Source organism: Perca flavescens, chromosome 24, assembly GCF_004354835.1.
Source record: "Perca flavescens isolate YP-PL-M2 chromosome 24, PFLA_1.0, whole genome shotgun sequence".
Taxonomy (NCBI): Eukaryota; Metazoa; Chordata; class Actinopteri; order Perciformes; family Percidae; genus Perca; species Perca flavescens.
This window is the reverse complement of record NC_041354.1, coordinates 3,267,027-3,285,595: the sequence shown is the minus strand read 5'-3', so window position 1 is coordinate 3,285,595 and position 18,569 is coordinate 3,267,027. Positions and strand designations below refer to the sequence as shown.

The 18,569-nt window shown below is 40.4% G+C and overlaps 1 protein-coding gene and 1 long non-coding RNA gene across 2 annotated transcripts; both read left to right on the top strand.

The window, feature by feature from the left end:
- Positions 1 to 1,409: 1,409 nt before the first annotated feature.
- On the top strand, positions 1,410 to 5,853 carry LOC114551051 (uncharacterized). Its single transcript, XR_003691821.1, has 4 exons — positions 1,410 to 1,567; positions 4,625 to 4,691; positions 5,091 to 5,498; positions 5,658 to 5,853. It is a non-coding gene; the product is annotated as an uncharacterized LOC114551051 (long non-coding RNA).
- A 28-nt stretch (positions 5,854 to 5,881) lies between these two features.
- Positions 5,882 to 17,880, top strand: LOC114551258 (uncharacterized). Its single transcript, XM_028572428.1, has 5 exons — positions 5,882 to 7,277; positions 7,614 to 7,877; positions 8,529 to 8,963; positions 16,905 to 17,066; positions 17,169 to 17,880. Exons 1-5 carry the CDS (start codon positions 5,992 to 5,994, stop codon positions 17,878 to 17,880), a joined length of 2,859 nt encoding a protein of 952 aa, XP_028428229.1. The 5' UTR covers positions 5,882 to 5,991.
- The last annotated feature ends 689 nt before the right edge of the window (positions 17,881 to 18,569 follow it).

Below are 18,569 nucleotides of genomic sequence, written 5' to 3'. Positions count from 1 at the left end.
GGGGTTATGGTGAATAAGCTTAATTCCCAATAAGTCGGCGTGTTCCTTTAAAACATGTTTATTCCTCTAATTTTATTGTTTTAATTTGAATGTATTTAGTTTAATTCATTTAAATTTATTTAAATTTATTTTTTACATGGTCTATCCCTTTTTCAAATCATTTTTCTATTAATTATTCTGTGCACTTTTATTTAATTTTCTTACCCTGTAATCGATTAATTTAAAGAAATTTGATCTAATGTAGTAGTAAAATATTATTATTCCTCTCTGAGATATTTTAAGGGCAAAATGTTTTAATAATTCATAAAATCTTAAGGTTAAAATGCTTTAACAGCTGGTGTCTGTTTTAATGGCGCACTCTCGTGGACATTATCAAGAACTACAAGCAGAGCTAAACACACACACACACACACACACACACACACACACACACACACACACACACACACACACACACACACACACACACACACACACATTAGAACATGTTTACAGTTTATTCCGACTTCATTTGTTTAATAAAGATTTTGCCATTTTTTGCCACATTTTGCCCTTCACAACATTTCAGAGATGAATATTATACTTTAACTACTATATTAGATTCAATATCTTCGAATTGATCGATTTTAGACAAAATAAATCAAAATAAAAAAAAATAGAGGAAAAACCTTCTGCTTGTAGTTCCTGCTGATCTCCACCAGAGGGCGCCATTACACCAGATACCAGCAGCTGACAGGTTTTAAACGTTTTATTTTATGAACTATTCACACATTTTGTCGTTCACTACATTTCAGAGGGGTGTATTATAGTTTACTACTAAATTAGATCCAATATCTTTAAATTAATCAATTAAAAGCAAAAGAAAGTGCATAGAATAATGAATAGAAAATTAAAGGTATAGATTATTTTACTGAAGGAATTCTTAAAACAAATAAAGTGAGTTAGTGTATATGATAAAACATTAAAATTAAAATAATAAAGGTAGAGAACTGTAAACATGTTTTAATGTATGTATTTATGTCTGCAGCTCTGCTTGTAGTTCCATTATACCAGATACCAGCAGCTGGAACTCACTCAGAGAGGAATATTATACTTTTACTACATTAGAATCAATATCTTTAAATTGAACGATTTTAGGCAAAATGTATGATATAAAAGTGCAGAGAAAGATTGAGCTGCAGGGTGAAATCAGATCGGGCTGGGTTTACCAGTATTTATTGAACTGTAAATTCATGCAGAAAAAGAAAGATGATGAAAACAGCTGAACATATTCATCGAATGAGTTGAGCCCTAAAAGCAATTATAACTGCAGGATATCTTCTGTTTTATATTGTAGTCCTGTTGTGAGGCTGGATTTTATCTCTGTTTGTATTTTCTGGGCCAATAGCGCCATCTTCTGAATGCTTGAATCTTGTTATGCAGCAAAAGTGAAAGTAAGACAGACCAGGAAACTTTTAAGTCGTCGTGCACGAGGCAGGTTAGATTTTTAAGAACATCGCCTTCCTAACACAGAGAGAACCCCAGTAAACCTCACCGAGGGATAATAAGCTGTCATTGTGCCATACAGGTAAGTGTAAAGAAGAAGAACAGAACAGATTTTAAAAGGTAGATTGAGAACAAGATACCACACTGTACAGGCCTGTGCCTTTGTTTTCACTTATCAATGTACAAAGACTAATTATAAGAAAATACCTGTGGATGATGATTATGTTAATGCCTCGGTGTTGTTGCATAACTTTAGTATCTCACCTAATCACTCTATTCAAGATTTAGGACTGTTTGAGTAGCATGCAGCCCGTCCCACAGGTCTCTTGCTATATGAAATAAGTATTGATCTCTGTGTAAACATCATGGCAGAGCACTAGTTCCCGATCAAACTGTAAAATGAACCACATTCATCGTTTGATTTGACAACGATGTGTGCAAACTAGTTCATTCATGGATTCATGGATAATTCATGGATTAGGTTTTTATTTATTATTTGTAATTGTGTTACTTCCTGTACGGGCGGCTGCGTTTTATTTTGAAAGGAACAGTCGAACGTGATTAACCGTTTATATACTGTCTAAGTGATTAACTGACAGTAACGGAAGAAAGTAATACACAAACTGGCGTAGCTCACGGTCTTTACGTTAAATTAAAACGGTATGAGAGATGAATGGGGTCGTTACTTCTTCCGTCTAAGATAAAACAAAGTGACTTTAGCTAGCTAAGTAACTCGTATATTTGTAAGTTTTTTAAGCTACTTGTTAAAGTGAAAAGTTAGCTAACTTTGTGTTAACGTTAGCTAGCTAGTTGTTGGTTGTTTTATTTATTAGACCAACTCTTATTGACTGAGTGGAGCAACAAACGAATGTTAGCTAACCGTTGAGTTGACACATCAACGGTTGCTTGCCTGATTATTTTTATAGGCTAACCTATATAGCTAATATTTTATTGTGTACATGTATTGGGGTTAAGCATATATGTCAATGGGGTTAAGGGGTAATTAAAGTACTAGTTCCGCTAGGGCAGCGGTTCTCAAAGTGTGGGGCGCGCCCCACTGGTGGGGAATAGAGACGTGACAGGTGGGGCGCGCCAAACGGGAGGAAATTTTCCTTTTTATGCCTTTATATCTTTATCCAGACATCCCAACTGTCCCGGAAGTTCCGGGAATCTCCCGCATATTGATAGCGGCTCCTTGACGCCCGCAAATGAGATCAAATCTCCCGGAATCTGGAGCAAGAACGCGCACTAGATTAAAGAGAGACTGCGTGTGTGTGTGTGTCAGGGTACCCGCGGGGTCTTAAGAGCATTGAAAAAGTCTTAAATTTGCTCGTCTCAAATTAAGGCCTTAAAAGCCTTGGATTTGGTATACAAAGTCTTGGATTTCGTTACAAAGGTCTTATATTGTTTGCCTTTCCTAGGATTAAGTTCATACCGTAAAAAAATTAACTGTTACCAATGTAGGCTAATTAAAAACTGACCGTCACCCGTCGCTGGACGCACCGGAGGACCGAGACACAAAACTGAGTGGAGGATGTGCGGAAATGTGTCGGTGTGTCGAGCCTGGCTGGCCACTCGGCGCCTTCAGACAAAGCTCAAGATAACAGGCCAACGGCTTATTAGCTAGTCAAACACCGAGCGGCTTCATATTAATCTGCTCGGTGCGTCTTAACAAACAGAGCGAGCAGCCGCCGGACTCTAACATCTGTTGATCCGTGCAGGACTTCACTGTGAGCGGACTGTTTAGAGACGATGTGACCGGCAGGTAACGTTAAAGGTTCGCTACTACTGTAGCAGAGCTGCAAGGAAACCAGGGCTCTCAAGTGTCACACATTGAGCGTGACTGTCACGCAATCCCGCCACACATTGTATTTCTCACGCGGAAAAACTATTTATAACATTTAATATTCTGCAGTGCCCAGAAGTTTTCTGGTGCGCCGCTCTCACTAAGGAACTGACAGGAATCAAGCGTGTCTTCCCTGGAGTTCTTAGTCAAGCCTGCCACTTATCAGCCAATAAAAAAAAAAAGAAAGGGGCTATACAATAGCCAATCAGAAAATAGCACTATTGTATCTGGGTAATGGGAAATTATGCAATGCAAAACAGGCTCATTGCAGCCACGAATGCAGGGATAAATAGACCTGTCTTGCCAAATTGATTTCTTTTTTTCTTTTTTTAACAGATTGCAAAGTGGCGCTTTTATTTATTTTCTATTTTTGAACTGGATACAAATTTTGACACAGCTGTACTTTTATTTTCTTTATTTTTGAACTTGTTGTTATTGGATGTAGATTGTTAGTTTGTATTTAGATACAACTTGTTACTATACTCATACTAGTTGTTCAATAAATTGGTACAGTTTAAGCTTGTTGCGTATTTCACTAGCATTGTGTTGGGCCGATGGGGGCAGGTGGGGCTTGAAAATTCCACCTTGTCCAAAGTGGGGAATGACCGAAAAAGTTTGAGAACCACTGCGCTAGGGTAAATATTGTACCATTCACGGGTTTGCGGGTGTGGTAAGCATTTCCATGGTAACAGTGACCTCCGTCAATCAGAGACGTCCCTGTTACGCTTAGGATTGTGGGTAGTGTAGTACTTCTCCATGACATCGCAAATAAAACATGTTTTTCTTAAAACAAGTTTGATTTCATACAGACTTCTGGTGTTTACAGGGCTATAAACCTTCATTTTACAATCTTGGAGCTTGTCGTCAGTCTATCTTTTTTTTTTTTTTAAGATAATGTTTTGGGCATTTTAGGCCTTTTATAGGACAGCTGAAGACATGAAAGGGGAGAAGGGGGAGGGGGGGGTAATGACATGCAGTAAAGGGCCGCAGGTCGGAGTCGAAGCCGCGGTCTGCTGCATCGAGCGTCATTGGCAGAGACCTGTGTAATAAATAATGTTGTATATTTCTATTCTATACTTAAAAAGAACATTGGCATGTACTCTCTTATGTTTGGTTGATGTTAAATTGTAGTATTTTTTTTTAGAGAGAATATTAACTTTGAATGACATGTTTAGTTTAGTTACTTTTTCAGCTTTGAGTAGTGCCTGTAGGTCTCATTCTCAGGCTGCAAGGACTTCTTGCCTTTAACTTATTTGATTACTTGCTATAAATATATATTTTTCTTGTGATCAGGAAAGTCCTTTACCGAAGGCGCTGAACAGCTGATGGAGTCTATCATCAGAGACTTTGAGGCCTCTGTGTAAGTGTCTGTCTCTCTGATATCCAGTCTGCACGTGTCTTTGTACGATGTAGTAAATCATTTTTTTTTACTTTTTTCTGTCTCTCTTCTTTGTTAATGCAGTTTAAGCATAGTTTTAGGATACTTTTGAGTTGGTTTTATTGTATGTTATAGTTTCATTTTTCATGCAAAATTATGCAATATAATGTGCCTCACAAAACTAACCCATGTCTTTAGTTAAGATGATATATTGAATAGTTAGTAGTCACCCACTGACAGAGTGCATTGTGGGTACTGACGGGCTTTTTTTTTCTTGTTCTGCAGACAATATAAATATAGTTTTATATAATAGCTAATACATCACGAGCAGAATAATTGTTGTAATTCACATGTTATTGAGCCTTGTATTTTGTTCTCCAGATCATTGAAGTTGGGTCTGTGTGCAGAATATACAGAAGTAAGAACACATGGCTTCTACAACACAGTCTGCCTCAGATTACATCAAGAGTCTAAGATTTCACCTTGTGGAAAAGAGTCTTTTAAAGAATCATTCAGTGATTCTGGAGAACTTGAATCAGGAGAACTCGGATAAGAAAAAAGTTTTAAGTGATGAGGAGGTCTGTGAAATAGAGCAAGCAGAGAAAACTGACTACAATAAAGCCAGAAGAATACTGGACTCAGTCATTAAAAAAGGAGAAGCAGCCTGCTATGAGTTCCTCAGGATTATTTACATGACGAGGAAGAGGACATTAGATCCTGAACTGCACCCCTGGATCAGCTGCTTTCCTTTCAAAGAAGACACAGAAATGGATACAAACTACTTACAAGGTATTTTAAGGCAGAATTCAGATTGATCCTTATTATTTATCTTTGATGTGCTGATCTTATATAATGCACTTTAATGTGTCTGTGAGTCTATTATTAATGTAAGGGCACAGCAGTTAATTTATGGTATTCATTTATTTATCCACTGTGTTTCTGTTTTAGGCTCAAGGCCATGCCTCCGATATCAGGGAAAGTTGAAGTCAAAAGCACAAAAAATATCAGATAAGTTTTGGATGGCAAACAAAAATCAGTTTAAAGGAAACAACAAGTCTGATCTGTCGTATATGTCACTTGTGTTAGACACACAAGGAAAGGATTCTCCATCTAAAATAAAGAAGTTAAAGAACAAGAAAATGAAAAAGAGTCGCCCTAAAAGCTACGGACATACATCCCTGAGGTCAAGGCAGACATTTCCCCCAGTGACCTGCTGAAAAAACATGAAAACATACTCCTGGTTGGTAAACCTGGAATTGGAAAGACAGCACTCGCTCATGAAATGTTAAAACTCTGGGCAGAAAGAGACAACAAGGTGCTCGATTACATGTTTTACTTTGACATGAGAGAAACATCCGACATCAGGAAGGACACAAGCTTGGAGGATCTTCTCTTCAGTGTGTTCAGTGAACCAGATGAAGGCAAAGAAGAGGTCTTACAGGACATTAAGCAGAACTGTGACAATGTTACACTCATCTTTGATGGAGTCACAGATCTGTGTTCTTCATCAGTGGTGAAGAGACTTGTAGAGAAGGACCTACTACCTGATGCTACAGTCATCGTGACTTGCAGACAGGATGATGAGGAAGAGTTTGCTTCTGAGGACTATCTCAGAGTGGAAGTAAAAGGCTTTAGTGAGCAGACTATAAAAACATACTTATCTGCAATGCTCGGGGAAGAACAGAAGAAGGTTTTGAGCAACGTGGAGTTGTTAACTCTGTGCCATGTCCCAATGTATGCATTGATGGTGGCTGTCTGCTTTTCATTTGAGACACCAGAAGACTCTCCACAGCCATGCACCATCACTGAAATCTACATCAATATCGTTCGTATTTGCCTTCAAATAAACAGCAAAAACATGAAAAAAAGAAATCTAAATGACTTCATCAAAAACAAGAGTAAGGAAATACTGTCTTTGGCTGAGGCTGCTTTTCATGCAACTGAAGGAAAAACTGTGAACTTGATAGAACGTCTCTTTGAAGACAGCTGTGTCCTTTGCTTTCTGAAAACACTTTTTGTTGAAGTCGCCCACACTGAGACAAAAGCCACATATGCATTTCTCCATTACACAATGCAGGAGTTTTTTGCAGCTCTGTGGCTCTTGAAGAATCCAGAAAAAATCCAGGAAGTTTTTCAGCAATGCCTCACTGAGGAGAAGACACAAGAACACATGAAACATCTGATCCCTTTCATGTGTAGATTGTTGAATGAGAAGAGCCCCAGTTTGATGAATTGTCTGATTCCAGCTCAGGAGCTCAAGAATACATCTAACTGGTTCTTCAAGGAAATGATCACCACATTGTCCAACAATAAGCTTGAGGTGGACATACTCTTCCTCTGCCAGTGTTTGTATGAGTCCCAGTGTCCTGAAGCATGCGTCCACCTTCTGGACAAACTGGGCTACCATCTTGATCTCAGTGGAGGGAGTCTTGATGCTTACCCTTGCTGTGCTGTGGCCTATGTGATCACTCAGTCAAAGGAGAGGAAAATATCCCTGGACCTTGAGGACATCACGGTGTCAGAACAAGGAATGACACGACTATTTGGATGCCTGGAAAATGTCCAATGGTATGACTAAGCATGCTTAGGTTACAACATATCTAATTATGTAGAATTAATTTGGTCTTTTTAATGTGTAACCAGCACTGATTTTATTAATTAATAAGATTTGCTGTAGAGGACAAAGTAAAATGAACCCTGAATGATAAATAGGTGTCTATGATAAAGCGCTATATAAATGTAATAAAATAAATAAATAAAAAATGGATGGGAAATATTCAGAAAATAAAGCATGGTACTTCTGCTGTACTTTTCCTCTGAAGCCATTTTATGATACTTTACTGTTTCTCTACTCTGTTACTTCTATAATGAGGAAATGGTTTCTGATTGTTCTTTAAATTATAGGTGTGACCCTCTGCCACAGCAGCTTTGGAGGACTTTTCTTCTCAGTGAAGGGCAGATGGACCCCATCAGCTTACTTGGCCTTGATGGAAATCGGCTGCACCTTCCAGTTGAGGGTAAAAGACAGCTGTTTGAAAGAGCAGTCAAAGTCATGCAGAAGATTACTACGAAGGTTAATGTCTGCCTCCACTGGGATAAGGAAACTCCTGTCTGCCAGAGTCTGTGTGAGTCTCTCTTTGAGGCTTTGCCTCACATCAGTTCATTCAGGTATGTAGCTTTGATTTTGTGTGAGGCTGATTTCACATGCTCTAAGTTTTATCCTTTTATAAAACCTTCAATGTTGAATGAAAATCCTTCTTTTTTGGTGGTGAAGTCTTCATTGATGCGGATATGTAGATCCACATTAAGGTGGATAATAAATAAATTGAAACACAGCAGAAATAAGAGAGAAAAGTGAATTTTTATGTATTTCTTGTATCATTTATATTTATAAGTCTTTCAAGACCCCTCCAATTTGCTTCTGGGGGAAATGGGGTCTGTTTTGGGGGGATGAAATTGGAAGTTAGCAAAGTTCACATGGCTTTGCAGTAATCAGGTGTAGGAGGTGTAGTACAGTGAGTCAGGAATTATACACTACTAATAAAGTTAATAATTGAACTTTTCAGAATCAGACAGGCCACATTGTGTCTTATGAATCTGAACTTTGATCTCTCGTATTTCCACCCAGATGGTTTCACTTTCTATTATACACTCTTTCTCAAATTCTGCTGAAGATGAAGAATAATGTATATTGCAATTGTACATCATATCTGACATCATCACGATGTTAATAATCTATTTGTTTACAACTGTATAGGTTTAAATCTAACTTGTGTATAGTACATTAACTGTTTGATGCATCTGTTTGTTATCATGCAGCTTCAGGAAGACCTACAGAGGTCCAGGATCTCAGAACCAGGAGCAAAGCCACGGGACACTGGAGAGAGAAGAAAAGCAGCTATTTCTGGATTTATGCCTGAAAGCTGCAAATCACAAAGGAGAAGGCTTTCATAATGTAGTGAATATGCTCATCTCATTGTTTTCTGTTAGCACGGACTTACATAACATCCTTCTTGATTTTTATCAACATGTCAAGAGTGAAGGGTTTTCGGCTGTCATTCCAAAACTCAGGCCAGTTTTCCAGTCAGCTCCTGCAGTCTGGATCATAAACCTCTCAGAGAGAAAGATCTCCATCCTCCTGGAAGTGCTGAAACTCCAATCAGAGAAGAAACAAGTGGAGCTGAGAGGTTGCTCAGATGAAGAGAGTGAAGTGAGGAATTTCCTACAGTGTCTGCCTTATGTCTCACAGCTCAGGTAAATTAATTGTTCTTCACATGATTTTACTCTTATCATAAAGAGTTGTGTAATACTGGCAGCTAGCGGTTAAAATAGTTACTGCACTACCAATTCAAAATACTGGAGAGTCGTTTCCCCCGCCCCCTCCTGCCCAGACTCGAAGTTCACGGGGTTGCCAGGCTGAGACCGCAGCATTCACAACAATGTTGCTAGACGTTTTTATTACATAGCCAGACGTTACTCCACAGCACAGCAGAGTAGCTAACGTTAGATGCTAGTCTCACATAGCCAGACATTACTCCACAGCACAGCGGAGTAGCTAACGTTAGATGCTAGTCTCACATAGCCAGACATTACTCCACAGCACAGCGGAGTAGCTAACGTTAGATGCTAGTCTCACATAGCCAGACATTACTCCACAGCACAGCGGAGTAGCTAACGTTAGATGCTAGTCTCACATAGCCAGACATTACTCCACAGCACAGCGGAGTAGCTAACGTTAGATGCTAGTCTCACATAGCCAGACATTACTCCACAGCACAGCGGAGTAGCTAACGGTAGATGCTGGCTATATTGTCATAAAAGCCCGTGCTCACGCGGAGCTCTGTAACCAACTGACAGACGCACTTTTTCGGCTTAAAATTACAGTATGAACCGCTAAAAACACAACAACCTCACTGTCCTCTCCACACGCCAGTCAGGCACACTTCCTCGGCTTAGAATTACAATAGGAAACGCTAAAAATACCACTACCTTGCTGACGGAACACACTTCATTGGCTTAGAATTACGGCAACAATCGCTAAACACACTGCAAACTCACAGTCCTCTCTTTCCGATTTACAGCCCCCCTCTCGTGGCTTAAAATAACTCACCGTTGTCGGCTCCAGCCGCTGAAGAGGCTACACGCTGTAAACAGCCATGGGCTGCTTGCCTGGTCCTCCCGGTAACGTTAACAGTTAGCAGGGTTAGCATGGCGGCGTTAGCCAGGACCGGTCGGGATCACTTTACTGGCTATGTCTCAATTGTTTTTGCGAGTAACCAACTCGGTTACTCTAGCTATATAATTCTATGTGAGTACACAAATGTTGAAATGACAAAAAATGCCCGTCCCTAGTAGCTGTGATAAATTAGCCTGAAGCTAATGCTAACCTGTTCAGGAGAAAATAAGCCAATTCTGCGTCCTTTTGGGATCTAAGCTGTCTCCATCTTTCAAATACATCTCCAATATTTACCAGGGGGTTGTTACGTCTCTGGTCACGCAACTGTTAGAAACATGCTGTTTTCTTTTTTAATGTCATGTAGAATCTATCTCCGTTGATCCTGTTCGTTTGTTTGCTGCTTTCATGGCTGTACTACCGTTACAGCTGTAGCGCGCTGGGTTTACGTTTTTACAGGTATATCTGGCCTGCCTGTCAAACTGGGCCGTTGATAACAACACACACACACACACACACACACACACACACACACACACACACACACACACACACACACACACACACACACACACACACACACAGAGACCAAAACATAAACATAAATTTCATCACGGAATGTAAATTTCAAAAAGAAAAAATACTGAAATTAGCATTGTTGTCAGAAAAGATAGTATTTCAGTTTAACATGTTTCCTTAATATCTGATGAGGCATTGGTGTCATTTTTGGATTTATTACAGTACAAATATTACATATTGAACCTTTTAAGTTTTTCAATTTTATGCTTCTTTATATTTTATCTCTACCACATTTCAGAGGGAAATATTTGACTCTTTATCTCACTATATTTATCTGAAGGCTTTTTTTATGATCAATTTTTTATTACTTTTATATTTTTGAACATACATACAACACACAGAAAAAACAAACACAATCGAACAAGAACCAAAACCCTCTGTCTGTCTCCCAAGCAGGTGTAATTTAGAGTCGTCATTATGTAACAAAACAATCGGGTCAGTAGGAATTCAACTTGCTATCATATCAGATATTGATGTTGTTTTATTCCAGAATTCATGCACCTGTTCACACTCCCAGACCATGTGCAGCAAAGTTCCAGTTTGTTCAGGTTGACAGAAAGTGCAATAGGGAGACGGAATGATTTTGGAGACGTATCTCTTCTGAGGAGTCCAATATGTCCTATGGCATATGTTGAAGTGGATCTGCAGTATCTGAAGTGGATTTGGGTTCTTGGAACAGTGGGAAATGTTGTCCCAAACTGTCTCCCAATTAATTACGTTCCCCTAAGGGCTCAGCTCTCGCTCCAATTTCTTTACTATTGGGAGTTCTCCTACGGATACTTGCATCAGTTTGGCATAAATCTTGGACACTAATCCTCTTACAGGAGAATCAACAAGCCACCAGATTGGGTGGGTCTCGAGACTGTTTCCCCATGGTACTCCATAACATTTTAGGGCTAATCTTAAGCAAAAATAAAGGAAGAAGGATGTCCTAGGGACATCAAAGCTAGCTCTCAGGTCTTTAAAACTGAACATACCTTCCTCATTGAATAGCTGGTCTAAAGTATAAATACCTCTGTCACTCCACTGGTTACAAACAAAAGTTTTTTTTTACCAGGGTTAGGGAGGGCCAGGCCTCCCATGTTTGTGGTATGTTGCAGGGTAGAGTATTTTAACCTAGGTTGTTTATTATTCCAAATATACTGCCGAATTACGGTATCAAGTTTCTTTTTCTTCCAGAAATGTATTGGTGGGGGTAAGGGGATCATTGTACTTAAGAAATTCACACGAGGAACTACGTTCATTTTAACAACAGTCTCCTTGTTATTGGATTTAATCTGGACATTACATATTTTATTTTGCTTCATGGCCTGGGCTAATGTTTCAAGAGAGATCGCAAATAGCATGGGAGATAGTGGGCATCCATGTCTCGAGCCCCGCGCGATGGGGAGTGGTTGTGAATGCAGGCCATTGGTTGAGACTATGGCTGTGGGATTCGCATATAAAGTACGTACCATGTCAATGAATTTGGCTCCCAAACCAAGCCTCTTCATTACTACCGCTCTAGGTGGTCAAAAGCCTTTTCTGCGTCCAGTGATAAAACTGCTGCCGTTGTTGGAAGATTTTTGGCTTCTTCTATTACATGGAGTAATCTGCGTATATTGTCTGCAGCGTGACGCTTTGGTATAAACCCTGATTGGTCGGGGTGGACTAGCTTCTCGATAAAGCGTTGTAGATGTAGTGCCAAGACTTTGGAATAGAGTTTAATATCAGTCCCTATGAGGCTGATGGGCCTGTAGTTTGAGTACTCCATCGGAACTTTGCCCTTTTTGTGTATGACCGAAATTAGTGCAGTGTTGGTTTATTGATGAAAGGTGCCCCTCTCTATGGCCAAGGTTAAAGTTGGTAAAATGATAGGTCCTAGTATGTCAAAGTACTGTAGTAAAAGTTCTAATGGAATTCCATCCAACACGCGTTTTCCCTTTCTTAGCAGTTTTTAACGCTCATTTAAGTTCCTCTAACGTAATAGGTTGACCTAGTTCTTCTGCCTCTTCTGGGTCAAGAAGAGGCAGGTTTAGCTCTTTCAGGAACTTTTGCCACTGCGTCGGATCCGGATTGCAGGAGGATTCATACAGCTTTGAGTAAAAGGATTGGAAAGTGGCGCTGATATCTTTAGGATTCGTTGAGATACCTTGGTCCGTTTGAATGCTGTTGATAGCAGCTCTGGACTCGCTTTGTTTTATTTTCAGAGCCAACAATTTGCTTGGTTTGCAACCATTAAAATAGTAGTTTTGCCTGACTCTGTGCATTATGAATTCAGCTCTTCTTCTTAGCATATCATTTAGCTCAGCTCGATTAGTGACTAAAAGAGTATGTGTAGATTTAGAAAAACACATCTTTAGAGATTGCTCTAACGATATACAATGTTCTTCCAACTCCGCAATCCTTGCCTCTCTTTTTTTCTTCAAATTGACTGCAAAGGAAGATGTGAAATCTCTAATAAATCCTTTAGTGGCTTGCCAAATGTACGCCGGGTCCGAAACTTAGTCAGTATTGATTGATAAAAACTCCACCAGCTTAGCCCTAAACTCTGTATCAAAATCTGTGTTTTGGAGAAGGGAATTATTAAATTAATTAATTAAATTAAATTGACCCTAACCCTTCTAGATCTTTCTCCTAACATATCACAATGGAATGTGGTTATCAGCGCATTGTGGTCAGACAGGATTGCTGGTTCTGTTGCTATTGTGTCGAACATCGCCTTAAGTTCACTGGAGCACAAAAAAATAATCAATGCGGGAGTGGGTGAAGTGATGTGTGAAAAATAAAACACAACCAATTTTAAACTAAAGTTATTCATATTAACTTCCCCCCGACCAGCTACAGCATTAAAATACTCTAATTAGATTTTGGTGCCATGATTCATAATCAACCTGATATTGTTGATTTAAAAGTAATTGTTGATTCAAAAAATGGAGTATAAGGAAAGTATTTCCGTGCTCTTACTCCCGTGCACCATGTGCCAAACCACTCCCTCATATTGTCAGTTCTCTGAATTGTAATATGAAACATAACTGGCAGATAAAATAACTTCACTGTCCAGTAGCAGAGATAGCGTGGGTGCTTGGGTGCGGTCTCCCCAGGGCCCTGTGCCAATGAGGGGCCCATCAATCACCGCCAATCTTCTGTCACTTGATGAAAACAGATCTTCCGTCACTTGATGAAAACAGGGCCCCGCCATGTGAAATAGTACAGCTCGTTAGCAGAAAGAAGCTACTGTAGTGACTTAGTGTTAAGAGAAACCAGCTCTTCTTATCAAAATTAACAGTCACTTAACTCATGGTTACAATGGTAAACCAGCACAACAATGACAATTAGCAGGCAACAAAACACTACATTCTAAGCAGACACATTAAAAAATGAAATTTATGAAGTTACATTTTGTATTTTAGAACAAACGGCAAACTTATCAGCACATTTTAACACAACTCTATTTACTGCTTTGCATCATGGGAATTAGCAAGCCAATGAGCCACGCTCTCTTTATTTTTTCATGTCGTTATTTCCTTCTGAGTCAGTTTGACAGTACATGCAACTCCTGACTGCTTCTTTGACAGTATGTATGTATATATATATATATATATATATATATATATATATATATATATATATATATATATATATATATATATATATATATATATATATATATATATATATATATATATATATATATATATATATATATATATATATATATATATATATATATATAGTACAGGCCAAAAGTTTGGACACACTTTCTCATTCATTGCGTTTCCCTTTTATTTTCATGACTATTTACATTGTAGATTCTCACTGAAGGCATCAAAACTATGAATGAACACATATGGAATTATGTACTTAACAAAAAAGTGTGAAATAACTGAAAACATGTCTTATATTTTAGATTCCTCAAAGTAGCCACCCTTTGCTTTTGTTATTAATAAGGGAAATTATTCCACTAATTAACCCTGACAAGGCACACCTGTGAGGTGAAAACCATTTCAGGTGACTACCTCATGAAGCTCATTGAGAGAACACCAAGGGTTTGCAGAGTTATCAAAAAAAGCAAAGGGTGACTACTTTGAAGAATCTAAAATATAAGACATGTTTTCAGTTATTTCACACTTTTTTGTTAAGTACATAATTCCATATGTGTTCATTAATAGTTTTGATGCCTTTTATTGAGAATCTACAACGCATTGAATGAGAAGGTGTGTCAAAACTTTTGGCCTGTACTGTGTGTGTGTATGTATATATATATATATATATATATATATATATATATATATATATATATATATATATATAGCTACACACAGAGGCCAATGGGCAGCGCAATGAGCGCCACCATGTCAAGTCCTCCCCCTAGCTCTTTGTACTTAGTTACTGTTGCTAAGGCCGGCCCAAGCGTCTCCTACTTAGCAACAGTAACTAAGAGTGGCGTGAGGCACAAATGTATAATGTAAACATTAGCTATATAGCTAAGCTACTTTCCTGATAGCACTTAAGAGAATAGTCACGAAAATGGAGAGAAAATATAAATCTGGCGCATTAAAAAGAAAAGAACGAGATAGTAGGAGAAATGTGGTAGCATCGTGTGCTCCTCTCACATCGTACTTCTCATCATCATCATCATCATCATCATCATCCCTGACTCAACAAAATTATAATAATACCGTTAATGTTGTAACTCCATCCATCCATCTTCGTCCGCTTATCCGGTGTCGGGTCGCGGGGGGAGCAGCTCCAGCAGGGGACCCCAAACTTCCCTTTCCCGAGCAACATTAACCAGCTCCGACTGGGGGATCCCGAGGCGTTCCCAGGCCAGGTTGGAGATATAATCCCTCCACCTAGTCCTGGGTCTTCCCCGAGGCCTCCTCCCAGCTGGACGTGCCTGGAACACCTCCCTAGGGAGGCGCCCAGGGGGCATCCTTACCAGATGCCCGAACCACCTCAACTGGCTCCTTTCGACGCAAAGGAGCAGCGGCTCTACTCCGAGCTCCTCACGGATGACCGAGCTTCTCACCCTATCTCTAAGGGAGACGCCAGCCACCCTCCTGAGGAAACCCATTTCGGCCGCTTGTTCTCGTTCTTTCGGTCATGACCCAGCCTTCATGACCATAGGTGAGGGTAGGAAGGAAAACTGACCGGTAGATCGAGAGCTTTGCCTTCTGGCTAAGCTCTCTTTTAAATCTAACGGTGCGATAGATTGAATTCAATACCGCACCCGCTGCGCCGATTCTCCGACCAATCTCCCGCTCCATTGTCCCCTCACTCGCGAACAAAACCCCAAGGTACTTGAACTCCTTCACTTGGGGTAAGGACTCATTCCCTACCTGGAGAAGGCACTCCATCGGTTTCCTGCTGAGAACCATGGCCTCAGATTTAGAGGTGCTGATCCTCATCCCAACCGCTTCACACTCGGTTGCGAACCGATCCAGTGAGTGCTGAAGGTCGCAGGCCGATGATGTCATCAGGACCACATCATCTGCAAAGAGCAGCGATGAGATCCCCAGCCCACCGAACTGCAACCCCTCCCCACCCCGACTACGCCTCGATATCCTGTCCATAAATGTTACAAACAGGATTGGTGACAAAGCGCAGCCCTGGCGGAGGCCAACCCTCACCTGAAACGAGTCCGACTTACTGCCGAGAACCCGGACACAGCTCTCACTTTGGTCGTACAGAGATTGGATGGCCCTGAGAAGAGACCCCCTCACCCCATACTCCCGCAGCACCTCCTACCAGGAGCACAAAGCTCCAGACAACACAGCCCTCAGGTTCACAGAGACACACAAACCTCTCCACCACGATAAGGTGATGTTTCACGGAGAATGTTGTAACTCAGTCATCAATAGTTAATGTTACTGCAGCTGCTGCTTTCCCTACTAGCCTGACACCGGCTAACGATGAGGCTAACTGCAGTCTAGCCCAACAAAGCTCACCGGAGGAGGGGGACAACTTTCACCGGCAATTTGAAGTGGATGATACCTCGTCGGTCGCGGAGTTTTTTCTTTCACTCAGATATGTCACCAAAACAGGCAGCAGCATTGAGCGGTTTATTAAATTTGAGGAGTTACCTGATGGCAGTGTGGCGTCCTTTTATGATCTTCTGCATAATTCGCTGACAAAGGACCTTGGTCTTAATGTAAATGATCTGAGGGGACAAGCATATGACGGTGCCAGAACGATGTCAGGGCAGTTAACGGGGCTGCAAGCCAGGGTCAAGCAAAATTGCTCAGACAAGGCATTTTATGTCCACTGCTGTGCACACAACCTCAATCTAATTCTTATGGATGCTGCGTGTTGTTTGTGTAGCGCTAAAGTTTTTTTACACTTGAGACGTTGTACTGTTTTTTAACTTCAAGCCTTCCGAGATTTAAAATACTGGAGGAGTAACAGGAAATCATGCAAATTGAAAGAACCGTTCTTACGCTGAAAAGCCTTTCGGACACAAGGTGGGCCTCCAGGAAGCAGGCCACAGAAGCGGTGATCCAGAGCCTCCCAGCCATTCTCAAAGCCCTGAGCCGTATCCAACACCACCACAACAGCACACCCAAGGCGGCCTCTGAAGCTGACGGCCTGCTTTCAAAACTCAGCACATTTGAATTCATGTTCATGTTGGTGTTTTAGAACGATTTGCTGAAGAGGACATACATCCTGTCGAATTACCTCCAAAAAGAGTCACTGGATGTCAACACTGCTGTAAATCTTATTGACAGTACGGTGGCTCAGATCAGAGAGTTACGCACAGAAGAAGCCTTTGACAGCATGGAGAACACAGCAAGAAGTATGGTCAGAGAAAGCGACGCAGCCACCGAGTTTGCGGAGCAGAGGATTCGCAAGAGAAAAAGGCATTTTGACGAGGATGCAGAGGATGACCAGATCGAGGACAGCAGACGCCGCTTCAAAGCGGAAATTTATTTTTACATTCTGGATGTTTTTGTGGGGCAGTTTGAAAGTAGATTTTCAGACTTCAAAAAAATGGCCAAACTGTTCGCAGTCCTCTGCCCAAAGCGGTTTGAGCACCCTGATGCTGAGGAGAAAATGCTTGAACTGGCCCGTTTCTACTCAGAAGACATGCCCAAGCCAGAAGACGCAGTGGAGGAGTTTTGTTCTTTTCGTGCATTGTATTCAGAGTTAAACATGGATTTCACCACCGACGCCGTCCTGCCATTCCTTATTGCCAACGACATTGATAGAGCCTACCCACACCTGACCATTCTCCACAGGATTTATAAAACCCTTCCCATCAGCAGCGCCAAAGGAAGTTTCAGCAGTCTGCGGCTCATAAAGACATACTTGCGTTCGTGCATGGATGAGGCCAGACTGTCCCATCTCACCTTGCTGTGTGTGGAGCGGGAGATACATATCAACAAGGACAAAGTGGTTGGCAGATTTGCCACCATGAAGGAGAGGAGGATGAAGATGTAATAAGGGACCATGATATGTATATAGTTTTGTTAGATGTATTTGTTCTTGAAGATCGTTAAGCAGACAACTAAATGGTAAATGGTAAGAAAAAAAATCGTCTAAGAATTTATATTTTAGTTATGAATAAGTCACTCAGAATGTTATAAATCAGTTTTACTCAAAGTTTTCATCCCAGTTGAGTTTTCATGTAGCACATTTCGCCTATGGAGTTGTAAACATTGCGTGGCACTGATTTTGCGCACGATCGCAGTCCATCGGCTGTTGCTGTCCGTGGTGCTGAAACATTTTTACTTGACTGGCAAACTGCTTTCTTTGTTTGTCAATACAAATTTGTCAAAACATTTGCCTTTTCTTTGTGTTTTATTTGACATATAGGCTTACTTGGCTCAACAAGTGACACATCATAACTCATGCATTCATCAGATAATTTACCGTTTTTATTTAACGGTTCTAATTTTAAAATGATTTGGTAAACAGAGGGCCCCATGATGAAGCTCCGCCCCCACTGTACTGAGAGTCTAGCTCCGCCCCTGTCACTGTCTGATAAAACAGTAAAGCAGAGAGAAGACTCTGTGGATACACAGCTTTTTATTTAAAATACTGAATTGCAACAATCTGTAAATATATCAGTCTTCTGCCTTTATGAGAATAATGATCTGATGTGAATAATATTAAGAACAATGTAGCTC